The sequence below is a fragment of the Trachinotus anak genome, unplaced genomic scaffold (assembly GCF_046630095.1).
Source record: "Trachinotus anak isolate AG129_WGS33_773 ecotype Australia unplaced genomic scaffold, CSIRO_AGI_Tana_v1 ptg000032l, whole genome shotgun sequence".
Classification (NCBI taxonomy): domain Eukaryota; kingdom Metazoa; phylum Chordata; class Actinopteri; order Carangiformes; family Carangidae; genus Trachinotus; species Trachinotus anak.
In genome coordinates this window covers 2918609-2946555 of record NW_027273883.1, presented here as the reverse complement: position 1 = coordinate 2946555, position 27947 = coordinate 2918609, and the positions used below count along the sequence as shown (strand labels likewise).

The 27947-nt window shown below is 40.0% G+C and overlaps 2 protein-coding genes across 4 annotated transcripts in view; both read left to right on the top strand.

Moving 5' to 3' along the window:
* The first annotated feature begins 94 nt into the window (after positions 1-94).
* On the top strand, positions 95-19067 carry lingo4b (leucine rich repeat and Ig domain containing 4b). 2 transcript variants are annotated; one of them, XM_071469115.1, is made up of 4 exons: positions 95-330; positions 859-923; positions 15644-15759; positions 15908-19067. In XM_071469115.1, the coding sequence occupies exon 4, from the start codon at positions 15920-15922 to the stop codon at positions 17729-17731; it is 1812 nt and encodes a 603-aa protein (XP_071325216.1). In that variant the 5' UTR covers positions 95-330; positions 859-923; positions 15644-15759; positions 15908-15919; the 3' UTR covers positions 17732-19067. The 2 variants fall into 2 exon arrangements, with proteins under 2 accessions (XP_071325216.1, XP_071325214.1); XM_071469113.1 differs by lacking the exons at positions 95-330; positions 859-923 and adding an exon at positions 1715-2240.
* Positions 19068-23288: 4221 nt separating this feature from the next.
* Positions 23289-27947, top strand: part of LOC139612942 (semaphorin-7A) — a 40139-nt gene continuing 35480 nt past the window's right edge. The window contains exon 1 of one of the 2 annotated variants that reach the window (XM_071469111.1): positions 23289-25116. In XM_071469111.1, the coding sequence (XP_071325212.1) occupies positions 25038-25116 (79 nt within the window). In that variant the 5' untranslated portion in view covers positions 23289-25037. The remainder of the gene's footprint in view (positions 25117-27947) is intronic. The other variant, XM_071469112.1, reaches the window with a different exon arrangement.

The window sequence follows — 27947 nt, the reverse complement described above, 5'->3', positions numbered from 1 at the left end:
AAGAGGCCATTTGTAAGTTTACTCTGCTGCCAAAAGTGGTTTCTTGCCAGTGGTGGTGATTGTTGCTTGAAAAGAGCTTCAGCCCTGGTTGTGTTTACAAATCAAGAGGTTATAATGCACCCTCTGAACAGTGCTACGTCTTCAGGGCAGACTGGCGGTGACAGTTTAGTAGTTATCAGAAAGTAACTAGACAGGCTGGAGCTAGCTGGTTAGCATGCTAATTTCAATAGAAGAAAAGACTTGATGGCATTGCCTTTCACTGCTGGAGACAGCTCTTTGCAAGTAGAGGAATGAAGTTTGATGCTGACACACAATGTTTCTTCTAGACTGGTAAGTAAACAGATGTTGATGCTAATGCTAGCTATGTAGCATTAGCAAAACTTACTTATTTAAATAAAGTATCAAATTAATAGCTATGCAATTTTTAAGGATTAAGTGACTGAATTGGGAGTGCCCCAAATCCTAAAACTGCCTCCCTGCTGTCTAACATTTGGGGCACTATTAAGCATATTTTAGACGTAGTTCATACATCCATATGGTTACAGTAACATTTCTTCTGCAGCTCTTCAGAGTTGTTTCGTATTGTGTCTACAATGTTCCTGTGAGATTAAAGATCCTTGGTTCTGAGGTTGTACTTCAAACATTGCAAACCACCGTTCTCCACCACATTTTTAAAATAATCCCTCAGGAATCCTTAGTATTTGTTCTGAGAAAGTTTTTACATAACCATGAAGTAACAAGAACTAAAGGTCAAGTGACCTTCATCAGGTATTTCAAATGCTGGAAGTATTAACAATGTGCAGTGGATGATTTTTCTTTAGTTTTGTAATATTGCTTTTTCTCCTATGCACCCTACAGGTGCATAATGACTCTTTCTTTTGCATAACCACGAAGGAATTCAAACTGGGAGACATCTGGGACATGTAAGTACACAAAAGCAGGATGCAGATGTCAACCACATATGGAGACAAATATATTACTTGGTTTCTTTTGTTTAGACACAAGCTCCAGAACAAAGAGTGCAGGAACTACATATGAAATGCTATGGAAAGTGGCACAATAAGCAAGCTGATGAGTGCATAGGGAGGGGTTGACTGGAGGGAGTGCATACAGACACACTCTTGTACAGTCTCTCCACAGATAGATGATATTATGGGAACAAACAGACTTGGAACCAAAACTGTAATGCAGCATTCTTTCAAGGTTGCCAGAAATAAGAAAAAATTTCAGGAATGTCACCTCTTCTCTGGGTTGTTCCACCTTCATTAATATGTAAAGGTTAGAGTCAGAGGCTGGTCAGACTGCTGCCAGTACTGTCAAACTTGCATAACATTTTATGAGCCATACAGCCTATTTTATATTCAAACCATTACACCCAGCACATAGCAGTGCAGATGAAAATATGCACTTTCACATGCTTGGATACAGTGCAGCAAATTCAAAGAATTCTCGTTTAAAGATGCTCATTAAATGTGTCTTTCTCATCGTGCTAATGATGGTCAAGACTTCAGTTATTACTCTCTGAAAGTTTTCTGTCCTTACACACTTTATTTACCTTGAAAACCAGACCCATAAGCACACCCGTTCTCTTGCTGGCATTCAAGAGGTGAAAATTTGTTGATGTGAATTATAAGCGAAATGAACAGAATGATGGGTGTTATCATTTCTGAAATATTTATGATGGACTTGGTGCACTGGTTACAGAAGCAGAAACTCGTGTCGTGTTTGTGGTGACAGTGATAGATCCATTCTACGTTACACTACTCGTTACATGGGGATTTGAGGCATCATACGATCCCGACACATGGCGCCGATCCAGCCTTAAAATCTGTGGGACTTGAGTTGTAGCTGAGCGGAGAGGGACGGAGATGCGCAGCATCAGCACCAGCGCGGTCAGAGCGCAGCAGCTTCTCCACAGCGTCGCCACACCACGCACAACAAGACCCACAGACACAGCCGACCTAAATTAATTTAGCAGCGCAATTATCCCAAAACTCCCCCTGGGTGTTCGGCAGTCGGAAAAAAAGAGGGAATTAATGAAGAAGGAGGGCGAAGTAAGTTGCGCGACTCCGATGTGACAGATGTTGGAAAAGTCTGGTTGAATGTAGACAGAAGAGGAAGAGGAGGAAGAAGAGGAAGAGGGAAAGTGTCCTGAACGGAGATGAGCACGTTTTTCTGCTGGAGACAGACGAGTGTGGAAGATGCGGACGCTTTGCTCCCTTCACTGAAAGCTTCAGCTGGTGAGTTTACTCTGTAAATCAAGATATGATACATTTTTTCTTGAACTACTTAAAGCAGGCTGCATTATCTTCATTTATAGCATAAATTGCATTTAGAATTCGTTTCTCTCAATTTCTTACACTCCTATAAGTGTTCATTGATCTCTATATATAATGAGTCAGTGTTGACTTTAGCTGGTTTTTTTTACTTCCATTTACTATTATTGATCCTCAAATGTTCCTTTTGGTGTTGCTTTAACTCTGTGATCTGCGTTGTATTTGTGCCTTTTTTTCCCCCCAACTTTTTACTTAAATTCTTAAAAGATATTATCACCCTAAAATGATTATATGATTCCTTCACACTGACAGTTTCCCTCAGGGCGCAGCCACATCAGATTTAATGGTGGTATTAATGGATGAAAACGGAAAGTCAGAGGAAAGTGAAGCCCCTAGTTGTTGCCAGCAGAGATATATCTGGTGTAATAAAGTTTCCAGTTTATTGGTTGTTGGCAGATTTTGATATTTTTATTTATTTATCTACTGTAGTTTTGTCGTCAATTGTGCACTATATCGTCAAGACGTAGTATTTGGTTGTTTATATACTGGGACTTGTTCTTATTTTCAGATTTGCTGATAGTCCAATTCAAGTCTCTGCAATGACAAATTTACTTATGACTAACACTGTGACTGTTGCAACAATAGTAACTTGTACTGTGTAACAGTGAGAATTACCAGGTGCTCATGGTTCAGCTCTTGACTGGTCAACTGCAGACAAAACGCACTAAGTGGTCTGTTTTTCCAACACATCCTTGAAGTAAACCCAGAGGCTTCTGTTTATCTGCAATTATTGGGTTTGGATAATGGTACCTTCAAACACTGACCTATATTAATAGTTCTACGGCCGGTGTTTTTATGAAATTTTTTGAAATAATCTTTTCTAGAAATCTAAAAAAATGTGCCCGTACTTTACTCTTCAGCCTAGTTGCTTTGTTGATTCTGTTTATTTGTTGTTTTGTTGTTGTTGTTGTGGAGTAACTGTCTGTCCATGTGAACCGTAATCCTCAGGATAGTTTGTTCCATAAACCTAAAAAGGGCCACAGCAGACTGTTTTAACTGCGTTGCAGCAGGATTACAGACGGCAGTGACTGCAGCCTCGTTTTCCCCCTGGGACAGTGTGAGGCTGTGTCTGTGTGTCTGTGTGTGTGTGCGTGTGTTTCTTAAAATCAAGATGCGTCGATCTGGTCAAACCCCTGTTTGTCACCCAGAGACTTTGTTGTTTCCAAACTTGGCTCCTCACATTAGATTTGATTATCATCTTACCTGCAGTCTGACAAGAGCGTCGCAATCAGCATTTTCAGTGAGGGCACAGAGGTGAACTCAGACCAGCAGCCAACTCTCCGTCCTCTCTCCCCGTCATAATGAGGACACACATCACATCGGTTATAATGTGGCTCTGGAGGAGCAGATAACCATCAAGGGAGAACCAAGGATTTGACGCTTGGGATTCTGCCAAATGGGCAATTTAATCAGAGGGCATTTTATGCACAGGAAGTATGTCAGTCTCCTTGTTAGGGAATGATTTAGCTGGACTGTTATATTGGGCAGCCGCTCCAGACCTCAATTGATTTCAGCCTCAGGCAAAGAAGTATGTGACAAATCTTTAACTGGTATCTTTGCTTTGCCTGCACGGCCTCAGTGGTAGACATGAGCAGCCGCGCTTTAAAGTGTATCATCAATTGTCTATTTTTGGCTTATTCTAATGTGGGGGTTTGTCAGTACATTGATCCAGGCAGATGCTTGTATGATGTCCTGCTTTCCAGACCTTTTGAAATGTTGAATCTCAAAATGTCCTCCCAGCCTTGCTTATAAGTTATAAAACATTAACAGTAAGCAAACCTTAGAGTGCTTTTAGGCACAGTAACAAGATGTAGCTGTACTTCTGTGGCAGGTTTTTGGGTTCAGTTAGGTAAAGTGATTTGGAGTATTACAGGAAAGGTCATGGTTTGAGATCCAAAAGGTTATGTAAATGTCCAACAACCAGAGATCAATATTTCACTTTCACACTTTATTTTATAGTTGCATTGTAGTTGCAATATGACAAAATTTATTTACTTTTTTGGAAGTTAACTTCTGTATTTTAACACTACAGTTCTTTTTGCTGTTCCTCGTTCGCAGTAGCAGTAAAATCTGCTTCCTGTTCACACCATATGCATGCCCAGTGCATGTGAATGGTCATGTGTGTGTTTTCAGGTGTGTTAGTATGGATGGAAATCATCTCTGATATGGAGCTAAAATGGTCGTCTGGATGGAGATCATTTTTATTGGAAAAAGTTTTTGTTTTAAAACGAAGGCTCTGAGCCTCTCTTCTGATTGGCTGGCTATAGCAGATTTCAGGTAAATGCTCAGAGAAACCAAATTGGCATCAGCTGTTTGCAGCATGCTTCAAAATCATTGGCTCATTCACAGCTGTGTGGCCACTAACATCCAATCATGTTCATACAAGTGCTCATACAAAAATAAAAAAAAACAAAACAAAAAATACAATATGGGACTTTTTAATTTCATGTAGTTTGCCACTCCCCAACACGGCAAATATTAATTCTCAAGTGAGTCATACCTTGAGATGATCATAGCCTTTCATACAATGTTCAAAGTTTACCACCAGTGTATCAAAAATATAATAGAAATATCCATGCAACTGTCTCTGTGAACATAGGTACATCAGCCTGGTCTAGGAAACTTAACATGAAATCTTTTTGTCTATTTTTTTCAAGGATTTCTTCAAGTACACTTTTGTAAAAATGTTTGAAGACAAGAGTTTTGCCACCATGTTAAGAGCTGTGAACATACATTTTAAATACTTCTTCATGTTTGAATATGTTCTAGATTGGCAAGAATATCCAAGAGTGACTTCAGCTTGTAAATAATTCAATAAAAATACCCCAGAATGTGTTGCTTTGCATACTCATTGTCCCATTAGAGGAATTGAGAAAATTGGGTGACAGAGTGTTTCACTGCAGCGTTGATGTCCTTCCAACTGCAGCTCCTTAATACCAGGCTTAGCCAAAGATGTTTGGAGCTGTCTGAGAGAAGGTGTATCTGCGCCTGGAACAATTCATCCGCACATCCACCCACCACGTTTCAGTCCTAACAGCCACGAGATTAACATCACAGTTAGGTTCAGCACTTCTCGAGTCTTTGCAAAGGATAAATCAGTTTTCACATGAGGCTTTTTCTGTGTTCAGAGTATCATCTTGACCTGCTTTTGCAGGGACTGCACATCAGAACCCACCATGCACACAAGCATGATTCAGGCCACATGGCCATTTGAAGTCCTTTTGTAAAGATCAGATGTTAACTGTTGTCAGGACATGAATGAAGAGCTGGAGCCTCTGGCCTGAGGCTTGTGTCAGCTGCAGTACTGTGTTGTTTGGCCATGAAAAAAGGCATATTTTGTATCAGAGGGTTGCTTTCATGTAGCATGTCTTCTCTCGTTCAGTGTGTTCCTTTTCCAAGATTCGTATTATGTGTTATTATTTTTGCCTTTTTACTACCTAATTTTTGCAGAATCGTGTTTTAATTATTGCAGTAGATTCAATAACGGAAGGCATCATCTGGCAAACTGTACATGATGTTCATAGAATCATATGATCAGTGTCAAGGTTCATGGACAAAAGCAAAAAGGAAGAGGATCCAAATGCGGGCAGAACTGGCAGAATTACCATACTCTACAAGAATGAAAGGTCAATGAACAGGCATACAGTTTGGCAAATCACAGACAAACAAATCTGACAGGTCACAGCCTGGCAAGAGTTAAAAAACAAGCAGGTATCAGGCAAGAGGCGGGAATAAGTGAAAGTTAGAGCAAAGATGCAACACAGAGGAGCAGGTAAATAGTGGGAAAGTGTTCACACTGGGGCTAAATGTCCCTCATTTAGTTGGACAGGTGTGGCAGGCAGGAGCAGAGTCAGGTGACAGTCAAACTGACAATTACACCCACTTCATGGAGTGACAGGCCTGGTATGCAGAGATAAGCAGTGTTTGAACTTCTATAACAAGCTCCTTTTTTGTCGTTATTCACACAACTGCCTCTATCACTCTTTCTATATAGGCTACAACCATACAACACAGGAGGACAGACTGTACTGAAGTGCACCTTTTTCCTCATTTGTACAATTCATTGCATCAAGACTACAAAGCCACACAAAAGACACAGAGGTTTTGGAGAATAAATGAGGTTGTGTGATGCAGCCAGGAAATCCTCGATCCAAAGCTCCCAAGAGTTGATTGAATAGAAAGTGAATTTCATGGAGACAAGGTTGACAGCATAGGCTCTTCAAACAATTTGTCTGCCCCCCTTTTTTGCCTTTGCACCACTCTGGCTGGCTCAGGCTCAGCTTGGAACCGGGTGGGATGGTGGAGCAGCCCAGTCAGATTAGTATGTAGGCCTTCTAAGTGTGCCAAAGAAGAAAAGCTCCACCTCCACACTACAGAGAGGAGAATATGGAGTTGATTGCTTTTCTGTGTAAACAGTAAAATAAATTATAATCGTAATTTCTTTCTTCTTTGTCCTCAAGAGATTCCCTCCTGCTGAAAACCTGTTTTTAGAAAAGTCTCAGTATAAATTTCTTTACCATAACTTTTACTTTTTGTCAGAAAAAGTCCATTTGGAGACACGTGGGAATTTTTTCACAGAGGTTGTTAGACAAAGGTGCTGGAGTAGCACCATTTTTCGATACTTTCATACATTACATCTTTTTACTCATTTTTTTCCTCCCATTTTTTCCCCTTAAATAAGCGATTTGTAAGTTTTGCTATTGCTACGCACGTTCAGCTTCAAACTTCATTCCTTTAATTGCCAGGAGCTGTTTCCTTTGGTGGAAAGCAACCCTCTTGCTTGCGAACTTGTTTTCTTTAACTGAAGTTAGCATGCTAACCAGCTAGCTCGGACCCAGTCAGCCTGACTTGTCACTAACGTTAGCTGTATAGCAATAGCAAAACTTACAAATAGCCCCTTTTAATGCTCTTGTTCCATCTTTTATCTCACAGCTTTCTTTCACTCTTTTTTCTTTCTTTCTCTATTTTCTCCTTGTTTCCTCTACTGTCTCCTTAGTGCTTTCCACCTTGTATTGCTCAGTATGGCTTTCTTTCCCTCCTTTTTTTTTCCTTTTTCATATATTCTTTCCCTCATTTTCCCTCTTGCTCTCCCCATTTCTTTTTTATTTCTCTCATTCTGTTAATCTCCTTTTTTTTAACCTCATTGTGTTCTCCTTTGTGTCTTTCAATGATCAAAAAGATGAACTCCAGCCTTCCTCTTCAGTATCTTTACTCTTCATACTTTAATCGTTAATACTTGCTTACTTTTGCTTGCTTTGTCAAAGAGTGGCCATGTGTAGCCAAACATGAGGACATGTGTTTTGTGTAGTGAAACACCAACAGTATGTCCCAGACTGAGAAGTTGATTGTGGTCGAAGTCTACAGTCAGTGTGTATGTTACCCTGAATTAGTCTCATCAGTGCTTGACCTGTTCCAGGTCACGAAGCCTCTGTCTCCCGTCAGTCAGGGCCCCTTTAATGCGTGACCTCCCATCATCCCTCTGATGTACGTTGATGGATCTGAATGCATCACTTCTGTTAACTGAGACGACCTAATTTGTCACATCACATAGGCGCTGCACTGAGACTAATTCCCTTCCCTCATTTATTTGTGCTATTATTAATATTGCAGACGGAGCACTTTGTGTGACGTCGCTCAGAGTCTTAACTCTCTCCTCGTCAGTGAGGAATTACAGCAGTGTGCTTTACCCAGCACGCAGTCTGGAACAAGACCGATGTGAGTGGATCTGTCGCTGTGACCCACTTCCAGCACACATTACATGGGTAAAACTACTCAAACGCACCCATCTTTAATGCGTCTGTCTGTCAGTCTGTCCTGTTCGCTTTTTCACATTAAAAACGTTTGCCCTCTTTTTTCATTTTGTCAACATTTTAATTCACATTTCCTTTCAGTGCATCTGACTTGCCGAACTGTATGACAAGGAAAGAGCAGCAAATTAAAGAAAACACAAAGAGACACACTTTTTGATAAAAAACAAAACAAAACAAAAACAAAAAACAACACAGTTATATTCATATACTTAAATACAGGTAAACGCAATGCAGGCGACACTAAAGTATGCACCGCAACAGGTGATGGCAACAAAAGAAAAGAGAAAAACCACTCAATCTCCAATATAAATGAAGAAACCTTGCATCTTTAGCCCCCACACACAAACCATATAGACTACACCAACATACACTGGAACTAATCATAAACCAGAGAAAACTGAAATGTTTTCAGGTCACTTCTGAGTGTGGACACTGATCTCATCATCAGGCTGTTTGTTCCTGAGTAAAAACTTCATCATTTCAAAATAAGCAACATCTATAACATTCAGAAGAAATAAATCTGTTTCAGTGTGTAGGCACAGAGGCAAACAATTAATATAATCCCATTTGTCACAGGCATAAGCTTGCAGCCACACTGACATACTCTTTTCTTTATCTCTGCTCCCCATGCCAATTTCAAATATGCAACCAGGCAAGCACACCCTGACATTAGTATTCATAAGTCTGCATTTTACTTTCAGCCTCATTTAAAAAATGATTAAATTAGAAATGGCTTTCTTGACCTCCACACAGTCCGTAAAATATTCTGCAATGAGCGCAAAGATTATGTAATGTAAACATGAATTTTGTGAAGATTGCAAACTTGATTATGTGACAACAACAGAGGGTAAATTTCACTGGTCCAGCATTATTTCATTCACTAGATTGTGCCAATAAAGTAAGTAGGCATGTGGCAATTTGAAAATGTAACATATGACTATCTTGGCCAATATGAACTTGGTATACCACAAAAGCTTGGGCTGACATTTGATAATATTGTATAACGTGATATTGGGGCTGTACTGTATCAAGATATTACATTTTGGATATCGCCCAAGTAACTAACTATATCAGTAATAGCTAGTTACTAGTTACTGAATGGATATTGCATTAAGCCTAGTATCAGCTCTCTTCTCCTCTCTGTGCTCACATATCTGGTATTTTAATACAGCTGATTCCCAATAAAGCTTTTCTCATTTACATGTTTTTCTGTTTCTGTTGTCAGGCAACAGAAGAAGTACTGTGTGAAATAGTGACTGAAACTTTCAGCTATATTCACATAGAAAATGATCACTCAGAGAGAAAGTTGGAACCTCATTCACGTCAGCTGCTGTGTAGTCAGTATGGAGAGGTGCGCCTGCAGAGGGAAAGCACAAACTTGTACTCATGGAGCAATTCTGGCAAATGTCCTCAGTGGAAAGTCACTAAGGTTTTTGTGAGAAGTCATAAGATTTGTCGTTGGATGCTTATTTGAAAAAAAGTTGCTAAAGTGTCTGAAAAGTCGCTTAAGATAGCAATAAAGCTGCTAAGTTGGCAACACTGCATGTTTGTGTCAAAGCATTTTGAAATTTGACAACCAATGATGCAACTTCATCACTTTGCTCTGCCTTTCTTTCATGGGTGGTTCTGTCAGGAGTTTGGATTTTAGCCTGGGTTGTCATCGTCCACCATAATGTTTCAATATTAATCTACTCTCCGTTTCTACTTTTGTTTCCATCACTGAGTCGTCTTGTAGTGGGAAAAGTTTTACATTTTGTTTATTCAACATAGATTCAGCTCCTGACATGAACTTGTTTACAAGTCCTTTCCCGACAAACCCAAAGGGGAATAACCGGGGGACTTTGTTTTTCAGCTATGCAGCCGACAGCTGTTCTGCCAGCAAACCTTTTAATATTTGCTGCTTGCATGCAGGAGGTCTCAGGGGCCGTCACACTGCAGCAGGTGCCAGAAGCCCATAAAAAAAAAAAATTGAAAAACACACACACCAACTTCACCACCAGCACACATTCAAACACACTTTCAAAAACTGGAACACACATGCTCAGAAAACACACAAACGTGCAAAGATACAAGCTCAGGCTCTGTGATCCCTGCACTGTTGTTCTGTTCCAGCCGCTTTAATTGGGGATTTGAGCCAGGCTCTTGTCTTTCTCAGTGTGACAAGCTAAAAATAGCTCTTTGACAAGTGTCAGAAAACCCAGCCAGGCTCCGACTGTGCATTCTCTGTCAGATGGGCTGCTTCGCACAGGGATTCATGCTCAGGGCATCTAAACTCCAGAAGGAAAAAAAAAAAAAAAAAAACGACTGTCACCCTGCGGCCCATGTGAGGTTGTGTTCCTGTTTCATGCACCTGTTGCAGAGGAAGTTTTTTCACCTGAAGTCGTCATCTCACTAATTACGCGCTGTCTGTCACAGTTGCTTATTTATTTATTTATTTATTTTTAACATTTTGCTGCAGGTCCCTGAGTAACAGACTGAGTGGTGAGGAATGGCAGATTAGGTGGAACTTAAAAGAGCTGAGCTCAGAGAGAGAGAGAGAGAGAGAGAGAGAGAGAGAGTGCGCTCCTTGTCAAAGCTAATGAAGCTGTGATGCAGGTGAGAAGAAGCGTTAAAGCTAATTGAGAATCATTGCCTTCTCTTTGCTTCTGGCTGTGTCACAGAGAGATAATGATATGAGTCACTGTTCACTGTATCACTTTGTTGGATATGATCCTGAGCAGAAAGGCTCACGTTGGCAGTTTGGTGAATGAGATGAACAATAAAGCGGTTTTATCGTAATCAGCAAACGAACAAGACACATTTGTTTTCACTTGTCGTTTGATGAACATGATCGTTTCATAAACACAATCATCAGAGAAACATAAAGCAACTGCACAGAGCAAAGTAAAGACTAAATCTGCAGGTGTGTTCAGTCACCAGAGAAAGTACTAGTTTTAACATGGGGTGGAAACTGTCCACAGATCGATGTAAGGAGATAAGGGACCCAAGCTGAGAGACATGATGAGGTTTGTCTGATGACAGAGCAAAGACGGCAAAACTGAGCACAGAAAGAACAGTCTAATTATTTCAAAGAATTAAGCGACAGTGGGAGTTCATCCAAAACTGCTGCAACTCTGCCAAAGGATTGTCTGAAGAGAGGTTACATCCGATTGGCTTTGATATTGTTTGCATTTTGACATTGTGAGGGTTTTATTAGGTAAGAGCTGGCACCAGCTTGGCTTTTGATTTTGAGTTATGCAAAAAGGTTTTTGCAGGGACGTCAAATGGCAGCTTCAGCGTGGTCAATCGGGCTCTGGAGAATCTGGCCAGACTTTGACTTAGTAAGCAAATCCAAGAAACAACCAGATGGTGAGACTTCCCTCAGTAACCAAACAACGTTATTATTCAACTGAATTAAACAGAAAAGATCAATAGACTTCTAAGAAATGATGATGTAGAAAAGGCAGGAAATAGTTTGATTATAGCTAAAAGCTAAGACGTTGTCGTAATCGTGTAATTTCATAAAACAAGGCTGAAAACTGAATAAAAGCATTTCACAAAACCAATATAACAGACAATGTAACAGCAGCCTATATATTTACAGAACAGCATTATCATTAAACTGAATTACACTGAAACAATCAGAAAAATGTCTCAGACATGAAAAAAAACTGTGACATCACAACAAACAAAATAACAATCAATATTGTTACAGTAGGTCATGAAACATTATGCCAATCATTCACATTATCTCACTGTTAATTATTGAAAATGCCTATGTTAGTGCTAGTGCTTCATGCTCTTGTTTCTATGTTTTCTTTTCTAGATTCTGTTGAATTTTTGACCATTTTGAAATTTCTAGCTTGCAATAATATAATAAACTTTATGTAGCACTTTTCTTAACAATGTTACAAAGTATTTCACAGAAAGAAAAAAATGGGAATTATAAACAGCAATTAAAAACAAAAGATCAAATATATAAAAAAGAAGTTAAATGAAAATATTGCATCTATAGAAGGAAAATAAAACACAACAACATATCAAACTATCATAAATGTGTGATAAATGAATAGTTTTCTGATCTCAATGCAGAATGTAAAAAGCAGCCAGCGTAAGTTCTGTACTAGTTGTAGTTAGTGAAGGGAGCTCTGATGATGTCAGCATAAATTGCATTACAATAGTCGAGATGGGAGAAAATAAAAACATGCATGACCTTATGTAAATCAGTAAAAGTCAGGAGTGATGTCTTTTTGTTCTGTTTTTTGAGTTGAAAGCATGACTGCACAACATTTTTGTAATTGAGACTTTGCGATATTCATTTACATAAAAAAAACCTGTAACAATTTCAAAGTGGAAACTCCTCATTTGACATGAGGTCTGTTATATTCCTGAAGCCATGTCAGTTCTATGTGTTCGGCCAGCTCTTTAAGTGATTGTTGTCTGCTCTAATTCGAAACTGCATCATTAATAGAAACGACAAGCGGCTGTGCGTAATAGAAAATAGTTTGCATTATTAACACTGTAACACGACACTCATGTGACTGCGCTCCATGCAGGGTGAAAAATACATGCTGAAATTACAAATGCATTTTTTCCCTCACTTTCTAATTTGACGGACGGGGTCAGTCCTGGCCGTGACACGGGGGTGGCGACCTTTGACTGGACCATAGCTTTATGATGTGTGCAGAGTTGCAAAGGAGGAGCGATCCCAATCCCTGATTGGCTGGAAGGGCTCAGCAACTGACAGCCCACCCATCTGAGATATCGCACACCTGCCAGTCTCTGTCTCTCACAAGTTGGCTGGGGAGGGGGTCATCACTTAAGTTGTGAATCCCTCTCATGTATAACACACCGAAAGGAATCTAAGGAGACTGATATGGGTTCTTGAATGATATATTTTGATGCCGATAATCAACTTGTTTAAATCGCTTCTGTATCACTTTCACCAAAGGATGAGAGAAGTTGAAAAAGCAGTAAGAGCAGCAAAACCATCATGGGACTCATACAAGATCCCAGGGGCAAATACAAACACAATCATTTAGTTATTTATGGCACCACCACCTTTTCATATCAGCCCTTTAACTCAAGAAATAACTTGCAAAAACACTTAAAAAGAGGAATAAATGAATAAGAGTTTTTACAAATTGTTTTGTTATAGCTGTTATAGCCCTAAAACCTTGTAACTGGCTGTAAAAGTCCTACATTTAATAAAAGGTCAGTATTGGTGTCGGATGTGTCTGGACTGTGATGATGAATATCGGTCCAACGTGAGTCCTGGGAGTCTAAGAGCACAAGTGTTGAGTTGTGAGTCAGCGCTTCCAGCCAGCCAACCAGTATAAGAGCTGTTTGCATGAGGAGCAGGGATGAGACAAAGACTGTGCAGCTCTGGGACTGTCGACAACTCTGCCACTCAGAGGCGAGGCTGCAGCGAGGGCGAGTCCACACTGATGGTAGAGAGTGAGAAACTGCAGCTGCTGCAGGTTGGTCTCAGTCTGGCATTAGGTATTTTTAAGTATTTGGATTGTCTTTGGTGTATGTTTAGAGTACATATAATATATCTGCTTGTTATGAAAGGAAAGTTTGCTGTAAAGAGCTGTTATGTTTTGGGCTTTTAGTTTTCTGCGCAGCCATTGGATGTTGTTGCAATGTTAAGAATTAGAGTTATTTTTTTGTTGCATGGACTGTAGCAGCTCTCAGCTGTGGTTGTTGGGGGGGAAATACATCATTTACATCACATATTTTCCCAGCACCTGTTTATCTAACTGGCCAGGCCAGAGTCTGGCAGAATAATGCAATTATGTATTATTTCACTTTGCAATGTTTTACATCAGTGGGTCTTTTCTTTTGGACTCCTTGGCTTAAAAATGATGTTTTGATCCTTCTCTTGATTTGGTTTTGAGCACATTTTTCTACTTGAGCTGCACAGGAACTGAATCATTTTCACAGCTCTATGTTTTCACTTTTAATTTTTTTACTATTTCCATTATTCAAAATCATTGTATTATTTGAGTATTTCACTTTAAAACATATCTGGAAGATTGCTACTGTATGTGAAATCCAGCAATAGTCCTCACTTCAGATGAGTCATTTTCTAACTCTAACAGTAATTCAGAATATGCTCTCCATTCATTTCCGTAATTAGAGCAGAGTAGCCATAGTTTTATAAAAATCTGTTTCTCACTTCATCTCTTAAGAAAAATCTATCTCATTAAATAAAATATCTGGATTCCTTTGGAATTTTATACAAATTTAGGTAAACTTCAAGATTTGTTTCTGTGGAGTTGATATTCTATTCTGTGTCACCCAGAATCACAAATTTATTTTAAAGGGCTTTACATCTTATCTGTTCACCATACAACAACCCCCTGTCTATACTTTAAATGCTGTTGGAAGTACATATAATATATCTGCTTGTTTTCAAAGGAAAGTTTGCTATAAAGTGCTGTTATGTTTTGGGCTGGTAGTTTTCTGTGCAGCCACTGGATGTTGTAAACTGTAATTTTTTATTTGGTATATAAAATCAATTTATTCAGAGAATCTATACCACTCCAACCCTGTTGCTTGCTCTGACTCCAGTTGGCATGTCTAAATCCAGATGTGTGACCCAGGGGGCAATAAAACTCTCATCTGCAGTGTCTGAGACGCAGCACATGAGGTTGGATAGGGCAGATCATATGTGGGCTTTTTTCACGTGCGTTAAGTGCTGTTAATGGTACGTCTCCAGTCTTTTGGAGGATAAAATGTCCAGAGTCAAAAGTTAGATGTATTCTTTGATAATCAGTTAAGTGGGGATTTTGTTGTCTGTGGAGATGTAGGCCAGTCGTATCTGCTGTGACATCTGCCTTACACGGGACACAATCTACTATCAAAAATGTGCGCTTTTTGTTGTGTTCTACCTCGTGTCAAGTATACAAAAAAAAAAACATACCAAGGGAGCACCAAAATGAATACGGGACATGTCGTTGAAAGGAGCCAGAGTAGTGTCACCATGTTGACTATCAGAGACAAACTCAAAAGGCGAGAAAAAACGTTTTCTTGGCTTCATTTAAGAGCCACATTGGCTCTCTGGTCACTATTCTCCATGAAACCAGCTGCTAGAAAATGAATCATTTAAACATAGGGCAAGACAGCCCATTCAGAAAGTTGTATTTGTGCTGTCTTTTAATTCATCTGGTTTGTCCTGGTTTTCCGTTTTTCCGCAGACTTAAACACCAAACTGATGAGAGAGAGAAGGGTAATAGTTTTCATATGTCTGGATTGATTTGGGGGGAAAAAAAGCTTGTAGTGGATGTAACACTACAATGAAAGACTGATGCTTCATGTCCTCTCTCACTGTGGTGGTTGGGGGTAGATGTAAACTGAAGTCAAACAATCATTTATATTCAGCCTCTGAGCCAAGTGTTTTTGGATGCTGTCTTGTGTTTGGTTGTTAAATTAAACTTTGCCCTTAAAGCCACTATTCAAGGCAATTGTTTGGTTTTGTTAAGACTTGTTTTTCTGTCTCTCTGTTCTGTCTAGGCCACTCTTAGGGGCATGTTACTGACAGAACCACATCTCTACAGAAGACTTAACTCAAGTCTAATTCCAACTTGACTGCCACTGGTTATGAAAATCTGTGCATCGAGACTGAAACGGTAAGTCTTGACACAAGTTTAAACTAAATGAAGGAATCAAATCCAACACAAATGTATCTGGTTTTGATTCAACACTTCTTTTTTTCTATACACTGTCATATCTGCATTATTGGCAAATATCAGAACTTATGTATTTTTCTCTTTTCAGGCAGGGCGTAAGATGTTTGTGGAGTCAGTCGTCCGATGGGGGGCTTGGAGCATCCTGCTCCAGTTTGGACTGGGTGTATCTGCAGGAGGCTGTCCTCCACGCTGTGTGTGTCGACCAGAGGCTAAAGAAGTGATCTGCTCTGGTAAACATTTGAACTCCGTGCCAGAGGGCTTTTCCAGCGATGCCAGGCGTTTGGATTTATCCCACAATAAGATTAAGACTGTGGGGCGCCGCCAGTTCTCTGGCCTCTTGCAACTTCAAGAGTTGGACCTCAGTGATAATATAATCTCCATGATTGAGGTGGAGGCTTTCCAGGGCCTACAGAATCTCAGGACACTTCGGATTAAGAATAACCGACTCAAGATCATTCCAGTTGGGGTGTTTTCTGGCCTTTCCAGCCTACGCTTTCTGGATTTGAGCCAAAATGAGATTCTGGTCTTCCTCGACTATACCTTCAAAGAAATGGTAAACTTGCAAACGCTGGAAGCTGGAGAGAATGACTTAGTGTTCATCTCGCAGCGGGCTTTCTTCGGTCTGCAGAATCTCCAGGAGCTCAACTTAGATCGCAGCAATCTGACCTCAATTCCCACTGAGGCATTGTCCCAACTCCAGAGCCTGACACGTCTTCGAATGCTGCGTCTCACTATTTCTACACTTCCCAACAACGCTTTCCGAAGACTCCACCGTCTGCGCAGCCTTGTGATTGCAAACTGGCCAGCACTGGACACTATGGCTAGCAACAGCTTGATAGGTCTCAATTTGACCTCGCTTGTCATCAGCAGCTGCAACCTAAGTGCTGTTCCCTACTCAGCACTTCGTCACCTTGTCTATCTTCGCTTCCTGGACCTGTCCTACAACCCCATCACTGTTATCCAAGGTAATCTGCTAGGGGACCTCCTGAGACTCCAGGAGTTACACCTAGCAGGGGGGAGCCTGCTACGAATAGAGCCAGGGGCCTTTAGAGGACTGGCCTACTTTCGCATGCTTAATGTGACATCCAATCAGCTCACTACTTTGGAGGAGAGCGTCTTCCACTCTGTGGGGAACCTTCAGGTGTTGCGGTTGGATGGGAATCCCCTAGCATGTGATTGTCGCCTTCTTTGGGTGGTTCGGCGCAGATTGCGCTTGAACTTTGATGGACATCAGCCCACATGTTCCTCTCCTGATGCGGTGAGACAGCGTGACTTCAGAGACTTCTCAGAGAAGGAGCTCCCAAGGCTGTTCACCTGCCGCCCTGCTCGTATCATGGATCGCAGGCCACAGGAAGCAAGAGTAGAGGAAGGCACCACAGTTCTCTTCTCCTGTAAAGCTGATGGGGATCCAGTCCCATCTATCACCTGGATCTCATCACACAAGAATGTGGTTTCTCCAACAGGAAGAATCAGAGTTTTGCCCAATGGTACTCTAGAAGTGCGTTTTGCCCAAGTTCAGGACAGTGGCGCATATCAGTGCCTGGCGGGCAATGCGGCCGGCAACGACAGCCTGACTGTTGGTCTCTACGTGAAGGGCCTCCCTCGTAACCGAACCATCCCTATCTTCTCAGAGGAAGGCTGGGTAGAGCCTTCAAATCCCCAAGCTGCCAACTCCTCAGCTCAAATGTCCAAGCCATACCCGTTTGATGCAAAGACCCTGATCATCGCAACCACCATGGGCTTCCTTTCTTTCCTTAGCTCGGTGGCCATCTGTTTTGTTTTCATGTTCTTCTGGAGCCAGAGCAAAGGGCAGATCAAGCACACAGCAACTATTGACTTTGTTCCCCGGTCTTCCATGGGTGGAGGAGGGGATGGTGGTGATGGTGGCAGGTTCACCATGAAACTTATTTAAAGCCAAGGAAGAAGTTAAATTACACTATTGACTGTGAGTTTTTCTGGTACATGGCTTCCCCCCATTGGGACACTCAAGGACAGAGACCTGTGTTCAAAGGCACATTTAGAAGGCAAATCAGAGCCAGTTTGTTGGGCTTGTGTTCATCCTCTTCTAATTTAGGAGTTGAAAGTTCTATCTCAGCACCAACTTGGCTGTGTTATCTGACTAATGAATATCTTGTGATCCTGGAATAGTAAGATGTTAACAGATTGGAGGCAGAACTGTCCCATGGTAGCTGTTCATTTGCTTTCAACTTTGAATAAGCAAATGACCACTTAACTGGCACAGGTCTAATTTTTTTTCCTCGTAGCATGTATTTATGAAATTATTTGAATTTTCAGAGATTTTGGGATCACACAAAGAGAGTTTGTTTTTTATCAAACATTTCTGCATTGTCAAAACATTTCCGGTGCTTGATTAATCATCCGTATTGTACAAATGTGCTCAGCTTTATGTCTTCACTTGCCAATACAAGCCAATTGAACATTTGAACCTTTTGACCCTCGGGTTGCTGCTCACCAACAGAGGATTATGTCAAAGACAGTGAAATCAGTATTGGTTGGAATACTTTAACATGTGAATATGTGACTACAAAGCTTTTGATACTTGCAACAAATATATGGAATAGACTAGCCAAATAATTTCTGATTCTCAACTAATTGGTAAATTTTGGACATTTTGAAGCTTTGCGGTGTATTTCTGTACAGTTTACTTTAAATGATAATGTAACAGTGTAAAAGGACTGATAGAATACCATAATGTACTGTACATAGGAATGTATCCTTTCCCATTTCATACAGGTTTGTCAGGTCAGAATTGGATCACTGTCTTTCTTTTGTACTCTATCATGTTATTACATTAGATGACTCTTTGTTCCATCAGAAGATGCTATGATTTTTTTATATTTAAGAAACCACTTTTTTTTACCCACACAAAATACAGAAAAATATGTGCCTCAGTAACATTCTCACCATCGACAGAGAGAATGCTCACCTGATCTCCATTTCTCTTGTAAATATTTAGGTCAAGGGCATTTGTGTGCGCTGAGTTTATTATATCAATTTATCTAGTTCTGGGGATTAGTGTCACTCAAATATGCCACTCTTGTTGTGTATAAATTCAACTGTGTAGATGCACAATGCACAAAGCAACACTTTATTACGCCAAGAAAAGAGGATGTAAAAGATGCACACATACAGCTTTGACAAGTTTGTTTGTTTATTTGCTGTCTTGTGAATAAATTACTGTTGTTTTTTTTCACTTTATGTTATTAAATGCATATATTTAATCCTGTCTGGTGTGTATGTAATGCCTTGAATTGTTTCTTGTAAAATATTTTGGAATGTTATCAAAGGGAGAAAAGAAACCAAATCCAATCATCATAAAACCAATCTCTCAGTGGATCTTCATCTGAAATGACGCTATTGTTGGGAAATTGGCAAGAGAGGGATACATTTTCTTGCATAACCAAAGCATTTAATCTCTGTGCCGTGAGTCCATTGTGAGGACTTTTTGCTTCAGTTTGAGACACAAAGTGGCTTTGTTGCCCTGTTATGAGACAACAAAGCTACAGCTGGTAGTTAGGAACACAAATGTACATATAACTTATTTTCATCTGAGTGAAGATGGAGGATTGTGTGTGCAGGGGGATATCTTTGTGGCTGTTTTCTCTAAGAACCACGTGTATCCCCGCTATAATACAAATGAATCTCTTTAGACATTTACTGGCACTTCATGTATCGCCTGCTGCATATCCTTCACTGCTGACTCTCTGTTTAAAACTAAATATTGCACCGGAGAGTGATAAACCGGACATTAACCAATGAATTACCCTCACTTCCCATTAGTGCAGTTTAGAGACTTGCAGTGCTCAGAGTGGATTCACTGGACAGCAAATCATTTTGTCCATCTCATGCTGTTGCCCAGAATAACCCAGAAAAAAAGAAAAAAAAACTGATAATCACGTGTATGAGCAGAGATTTAAACCCTTTTGGATTACCACTGCATGTCTCAATCTGTTATATAGGTCTGTCTGGCGGGTGCTATCCCTTGGCCCAGCTTGGCCTGTCATATTATCTATTTTAATACAACTATTTGCTCCCAGTGGACAGAAAGCCAAAGGGGCAGATTAAAGTGGTGTTTATAAGCCACACCCCCTATGACTGGCCTGCACACACCACCAAGAATATTATGGTCTTTTCACATCTGCTGTTCAGATAGTTTCTGTCTCCTCTCTTCGGAACATTTCTTTACAACAAGAGCTGCATTTTAAATTTATGTGGTCATTAGGTTAACACTTTTATCTAGAGGTACAAGGGAATAGGCTTAAATGATTAGATCGCCTAAATTACAAGCAGCTAACAGCAAGGGTGGCAAAGCTGTATATTTAAGTGGCCACAGCTTATAAGAGTTTAAGGGTAAGTAGAAGCAGGACTACATTTTTCTGTTACCTTTTGATACCAGTCTTTATAGTTTAGAGAGAAACTTGTTTTTGTTGCTGACGAAGTCAGTTAAAATATATATCTATATTAGGAATACTATTTAGTAGTTGATTTTTTTCACAAGCACAGCAAGCAGTCATTAAATGTCAATTTTCATGCACTGATTTGTTTATAAGCATTTGATGCAAAACCTATACTTGTTCTGAATCTCTAACCTTCTTTAAAGGAGCTATTTGTCGTTTACAGTACAAGAGGTTATAATACATCATGTGAGCAGCTACTTCCTCAGGTCAGCACAGACACTACAGTGACTTGGTATTGGATAGTAATCAGAGGGGCCAACCAAGCTGGAGCTAGCTGGTTAACATGTTAACTTCAGTAGAACAAAAGAAGTGACAGAAATAGAAGTAAAACATGAGGGCTGCTCTCCACTGCTGGAGACAGCTCTTGGCAAGTAAAGGAATGAAGTTTGATGCTGAACCCACAACATTTCTTCTAAAAGTAAAAAGTTACATATAGCTCTTCTCAGAAAACTCCTTTATTTTTATTTTTCATTGAGCTTGAAATATACAAAGTTTGATCTTTCGTATTTTGGTTTTGAAAATTTCTGATGTAACTCTGCCCGCAGTAACCAGTTTTACTTGGCTCTGACTCAGCAGGAACTGACCTGGAATGGCTGAAGGTGGTCTCCCATCCAGTGAGGAGATGAGCAGTGACAAGGAGTTTTTGAAAAAACAAGAGAAGACTTCTCTAGTTGAATTACTGACAAAATAGAACACAAGTCTATATATTCACTTGTAAAAACTCTGTCTACTCCTCTTCAGAGGGGCAATATTCCTGTTTGTAGAAGAAATATGAATTTATCATGTGATCAGGAGGTTGTAATGTTGATTACACACTAGAGAACTGTGTTGAATGTTGACTGTTGGAATGTTGAATGGATGAATAATGAAAAGACAACTTTGCAAAACTTAGAATTTTTTCACTTGGAGGTCAAAGGTCAGTTTATCCCTCAACATGGTGCCAGAGATAAGGCTGTGTTCTCACCGCCAACAAAATACACCACCCACATCCTCCAGAATGACATGCAAGTGTTTTCTGATCTGATGCCCCAGGATGATGTCATTTATATGTGCCTTTTTCTAAACTGTTATACGTCACGATTGAAAAATAAATCTGTAGTGACATTATGATAAAGGTTTAGACAGAGACACAACTTGGTAAAGTACAGGGAAAGATCATGGTCTGGGTTAAAATAAGTACTTAGTTTAGGTTAGAAAAACATCTTGGTTTGGGTTAAAATTATTCACTTTGTTAAGGTAAGGCGACTCTCATCATCACGGTTATAACCACATGGTTAAGGTTTGGGAATGACTGCATACATGGTTAAAAGAAACCAATGCTGATGTTACCTGAACACAAATATATGCTGTTTTGAGCATTTCCTGCACCGACTGATGCTGTTGAAGAAGAACAAGTTGAGAGGACCATTATGCTTTTCTGGTATGTAATAAATATTACCCCCTCAAACAAAAGAGACAACTTTCTGAGATTCTTTTCTCATCATGACATCGATGATAGGCAAGATGTCAGGCATTTTGTTGTTATTTTGGCAGGTAAATTATTGTTCTTTCTATTCACTAGTCCCTGGCAGTTGGTAAAAAGATTCTTTTTGTTCTGTGTCCCGATTTCCCAGAGGCAAGGTATAACATTATTGGAAATTTGACATTTTGGTGGCACAAGAGAAAAACATCAGGGAACCACCAAAGATGTTGGGTTTAATCCTCTTGGGAGTATCAAGGCCTGTACCAAATTCCATGGCAATCCATTCTGTTGATTTCAAGATATTTTACTCTGGACTTAAGTGCTGCACCAGCCAGCAATTGTCTGTCAAACCACACTGCTATTGTCTGAAATAAACTTTTGCTTATCTACATGTTAACTTATGAGATGTTTATAAAGCCCTGTGGGATTTCTGTCTCACCAATGACTTATGAAATCACTGTGATATTGAGATAACTAAACTAAAAACAACTTAGTAAAATGTAGTTTCCTAATCTTACATCGGTGTTGAACATGAAATCATTACATATTCCCAATATTATCTAGCAGTCCACTGGTTTATATTGATTTGCACCAGCAAGTGGTGTTAAAACCACAAAATAAAGAGATTTGTTACATTTAACAACCAAACACCAATTTGCTCAGTTAACTTTAAGTGTTTTTAACCACATCAAAGTCAGTAATGATCAACTTGCAGTCCCTTTACCCTGACTGGGTGTGACAGAAAGAGTCTGTTAACTTAAACACACACACATACACACACACTGCAAAACCTACTTACTGATTTTAATTTCACCCAATTAAATTTCAAATCTGACCCTTTCCAATAATGCAGTGTCAAGTATGACAAATTGTCATTTGTAGTTATAATCAATTTATTTTGCCAGAGGTTAAGATGAGGTTTGTTCTAGGCCTCGGCCTCTACAAACATATAATCCCATGTTTAATGACCATTATCATCATTATTACCATTTCATTCCAAGTGCATAGACTTTGCTTCATTATTTTTATGACACTTATGATGTGAACAAATGTTTAACTGCTTTGAAAATGCTTGATTAAGTGGTTGATTTTTGTCTTCTGTGTTAGGCCTGTCAAGCAACTTGGGAGTGATGGCAGGTACAAAGGTATCAAGTCTCATAGTGATGGGAGAATTGTTTAAATTTGGTTCATACACTTTTGTTTTCAGTCACGGTAACCATAAGCAAATAAATGATAAAAGAAGATATTTTCTGGTTCTTTCTTTCACTAATGGATTTAGACATTTTACAGTTGGACTTATTATTAAAATAAACAAATCTATAATGTTGCCTGATAATGGTGTTTGTAAGATTCACGTCATCCATGCAATCTGCTGTTCAGACTTGTTTTAATGTCAATTGAATATCAATTGACTACTGCACTAGATGCAAAATAGTTCATTAAGTCATCCTCCTCTAGTTCTCCTATAGCCTTAAAGGTCAAACTACACCAGGTGATTGCATTGAGAATCTTTCTGCCAAAGACAGACAAACACTGAGCTGCTGAAGGTGACAGAGGAAGCCTGTTGTAATGATTCAGGAGGCAAAATCATCATCTTGGAGTGATACAACACTGATTGAAAATCCTGCTTTTGCTGCCATCTTGTGGTTGAAATTGTACACCCAAGCATTGGCTTAATGACATCACTGTTGGGTGAGGTCATACTGTATGTGAAACACACTTGAAACTGTAACCACAGAGGTTATATCAACATAATATTAAATTAATGTTAACCCAGTAAGCTAAAGGGCAAGAAGGCAGAGAGGAAGAAGCCTATGAGATCCGTGCTGTGACTACAAACATCAAATTCTGTTGTCTGGCTGACCATCCACATTATATATTATAATGATATACAAGTATTTATCTGACATCGTAGGACACTGTTGCAAACCACTAATTGAAGCCCCTTTGTGTCACTAACCTGGGCCAAAACTGAACCAGATAACAAGGGAAGAGAAAATATATCTGTACAAATACATCTTTTGTATCTTTCTTTGTACCTAAAGATACAAAGCTGTTGAAAGAGTGGGTTTAATAGGTAAAACAAGTCTGTTTAGATCCCTGTGGAGTATGAACTCAAAGAACTTGATTTAAGGGGTAGCACTGAAAGATGAAGAAGGCATCTGACAGGTTTTTAAAAAAGGATGATTGCCCCCCTAGTGTATAGGTTTTCCTAGGTTGGTTTCCACCAAGGATGCGTCTATGAGTGTTGTTAATTATAGTGGTTTCTGAATGTAGAAAATACAGGATCCTCTTTGACTGTTTAAGCTCATGCTGATTTTCCCCTGCAAGGAGCTCACTGCTCCCCAAAGTCTCACAAAAACCACTCTAAATGGCGGCTTATACACAGAAAGCAATTTCGTGAAAATGGAAGCATCTGTTTGGTTGCTTCCATTAAGAGGCATTCACCATTTGGAGATGCTCAATTTTTCAAATTTGAGTCAATTAACTTGCAACAAATGCAAGCACAGCAGAGCCAAACTGCTGATTCATTCCCTTTCAGGCATTATTGACACATATTGATTAGACATTACAGTAGAGGCAGTTGATGAGGCCATATCATTACTGGATGCTGGTGTGAGGGCAAACATAAAATGGCCCCTGAGGAAGGCCTTCAGGCTCATATATATAGTCTCATAATGTAATGTGACCAGAGAAAATGTAGTTAGTCTGCATCTGCATGAGGATATGTAACTGCTCCTGATGTTATAGATTTTAGTAGCGTTAGAAAACATTCAATCTTTTCAAGCTGGAATAAATTTGTCACAAAAACCATGTGATCCTCGTTGTATAAATGGTTGTAGAGTAAAAACAAGATGAGCATCATCATTTTAAGGATGCAGCAAGGTGCAAAGATATCTGTGAAAATCAGCAACAGGTATGACGCGTTATCACACGCCTTTAATTGTAAATCCAAAAGTGATGTGTTAGTTGACAATTTTTTCCAATCCCACTCTTTATTCCCGCGCCTCTGCTGACAGGCTACACTCCCTCCTTTTGCCTTTTGTTTCCGAGGTGGAGCCTGATACCCCGACTTCTTCAAACTGAATTGCCGGCGAAGCAGACGGACAAGATAGGACTGGGACCAGCAGTCGGTGGCACAGATCTGGGACGCAGCAGATCAGGAGGGAGCATAAAGGCGGCTGCGAGGAAGAAGGAGAGGAAGAAGAGGAAGAAGGATTTTGTGGGAGCGCTTCGCTCGGTCGAATAAGCTCACACACGACAGAGCCTCGAGAAAGATGAATTCTTTCGTCCTGCTGTCGCTTTTTGCCACGGTTATCACCGGAAAGTCACCTCGGCTGAAATTTGTTGTGCACGGTAGGCAGCTGCTGTATTCTCCCAGTGTTGTCTGGTTTTAACACAAGTCATACGGCCAAGTATTGACGTCGCCCAGTAGGTTTTATCAGTTTATATTAGCTATGTGATAGGTAATGAATGAATGGATGAATGAATGAATGCATAGATGGATGAGTGAGTGAATGAATGAACAGAATGAGAGTTGGGTCATGTGGTGATGTAGCCAGTTATTTTCCAGTTCTTGCCATCAGCCGATGTTGTCTTGTCCTTTACTGCACAGGCTGGATCAACAGAACCGATAAAGCCATATTCACTGGGCTACCTCTGGATTAATCTCCTGAAACACCACCCTCCCCCCACTGACGGAGTAGTAAATTACGCGCTCCACTATTCAGGCCCCGCACACAAGTCCACAGCATCTAGCAGGATGAGCGTGTGGGGAAAAATAATTCTGCTCTATTATCTCAGTGTTAACAACGAAAAAACAATTTTCTTAGGCAGCTTGTTTTGTCTCCGTTAAATTCAAGGCTTGTAGCCTGTATGTGTACACCTGCAAATTTGGCACATTTGAATAATTTGTAATGATTTGTGCAACTTGTGGCTTTTCTGTTGGTCTTTTTTGGACTACTTGTATGTTCAGTTTCTCTCCGTTTACTACAAAGTCACTGTGTCCTCGTATCTGGTTGTTGAATCAATTAGGGCATCCAGGCTCTAATTGGTGACCGTTATTCTCACCTCCAGGCGCACCGGGCGCAATAAGACTAGAAGCGCTCAAAAACAACCTCTCCTCTGCCTTTTCCCCCCAAGAACATGGCGCCTGTTCACTCTAATCACAGCGAGGCGGTGGCCTTTAAACACCCGCATGGAAGCGCAGAAAAGCATCATTACTGAGAAATATGGCTCTGGAGGTTGAAACTGTCAGTGTAGCTCCCTCGTCCTTGCGGAGCTGCAATGCGGGACACGGCAGCTGCTTCACACTGCAGCAGTGGAGTCCGGTTCCGGGAGAGGAGAGGGTTGTCTGCCACAAATTCATATACACATGTACAAATATACAGAAAAGGAGCGAGAGAAAAAGGGAGGGGAGAGCAATGAGTGGAAAATTCCAAGCCGTCTTCTAGTTATCTATTCCACTCACGCCTTTTTACACCTCACACGGTCCTCTAATGTATTCAGCAATCAATAGAGATTGGGGCTGCGTGTCAAGTTATCTGTATCCCTCCCCTCCCCGCGGATGAGCACAGTACAAAAGGCACAAGCTGACGGCCCCATACGTGCATGTCATATCAATCAAATTGGCTGCTATGCATTTTCAGGGTTAGCTAGAATGCATGTTAGGACACACACACACACAGACACACACACAGTGCACAGGTAGAAAACTGTCAGAGGAAATCCATCAAGGGAGCAGTGCGAGCCTGAAGAGCTGGCGCTGTTTCAGCACCGCGGACAGCGCCTAAGTCCTCAGACGGACAAATGTCCTCATTTTGCACATTCTTGCTACATGAGGACATTTGGCAGGTTCTCATATCTTAAAGGAACTGTTTCATGGCTACAACCTGGTTTTGGGATCAAGGTTAAAACTGGGTTTATTTTAAGGGTTTGAGGGTTAAGGTTAGATATGTTGTGATAGCTGAAGTTTTTGTAGGGCCAGAGAATGCATTACATTGCATTCATTTAGCAGCCTTTCGTGTCCAAAGTTATTACACTAAGTGCATTCAAGCTCAGTAGAAGCAAGATGTCATCAAAAATTGTAAGTTCATCCCTCCCAAGCAAACAACTAAGAGGGTACACGCACAATCAATTCTAACATCATAAAATGTTATAATTTTCAGTTTATGTTGAAACAGAGAATTTGGTTTACTCGTATGGATATAAATGGGGTAGACAAGCAATGTAATTCAACAACATGATAAACTACAGCCTAAGCTCAATCAGTGCCTCTCTAAAAACAGCCCCAAACTGCACATTACAGTCTTAAGATTTTTTTGCAACTCTGTTGAATTTTTAGCCCATTGTTCTTTCACTGGACAGTGAGTGTAGCCTTATGCAAATAAAACAGTTGCCAGGACAGGAAAAGGCACTAAAGCAAATAATATACTCATAATTGACACTAGCAATAAAAATAGTAATATTAAAGCAGCATTAAGCTACCTTGTTTTTGAGTGATATCATTAACATGTTAGCAAACACTTTTAGAACAATCCACTTTTATCTCTGTTTTCGTCCTCAGCCATTGCTAAGAAGTAAATGTGGCTCTTGAACAGCGAAAAGTTCCATTGTGTTCATTAGCTATTTTCTCACTTTTGTCTTTATGCTGTTTGGTAGCATGGCATGGGTTTATCAGCATTTTTTGTCTGAAAGTAGCAGACTGCTGCTGGTAGAAACAAAATGACAGTGAGACAGAACCAAAACAGTAAAGTCGCAGACAATAAAACAAAAAAAGACGCAAAAAATGCTCTGCAGAGTTCATGCCGGTTCATCATTATGAAACACACCTTTACCCTAAACAGTCTTTTTTTAATGTAAAAGTATAGTTTGGTGCAGCTTTAATAATAATAATAATACCAAAACCAGTAATAGTGTTTAATATTTATACATACATGAGTGTGTGTAAAGTATGTGTGTTTGTCCAAGAATGATGAGAAGAATTGGGGGGTGTTAAGTACTTCTCCTCACTTCTTCAAGGGACTGCAATAAGATTAGGATTTGGATTAGGTAGTGAGTGAAGTGGGAGAAAATAAAAGTCTACTTTATTTCTGCACACCTTCTATTGAATATGTCTGCTTGAGAGTGACAAGGACATCAAAAGGCAGTGAGAGGAAAAGTAAGACAAATAGAGGAAGGCTCCATCA

Coding starts and splice junctions, on each gene's coding strand:
- lingo4b (XM_071469115.1), top strand. CDS start 15,920: ATGTTTGTGGAGTCAGTCGTCCGATGGGGGGCTTGGAGCATCCTGCTC.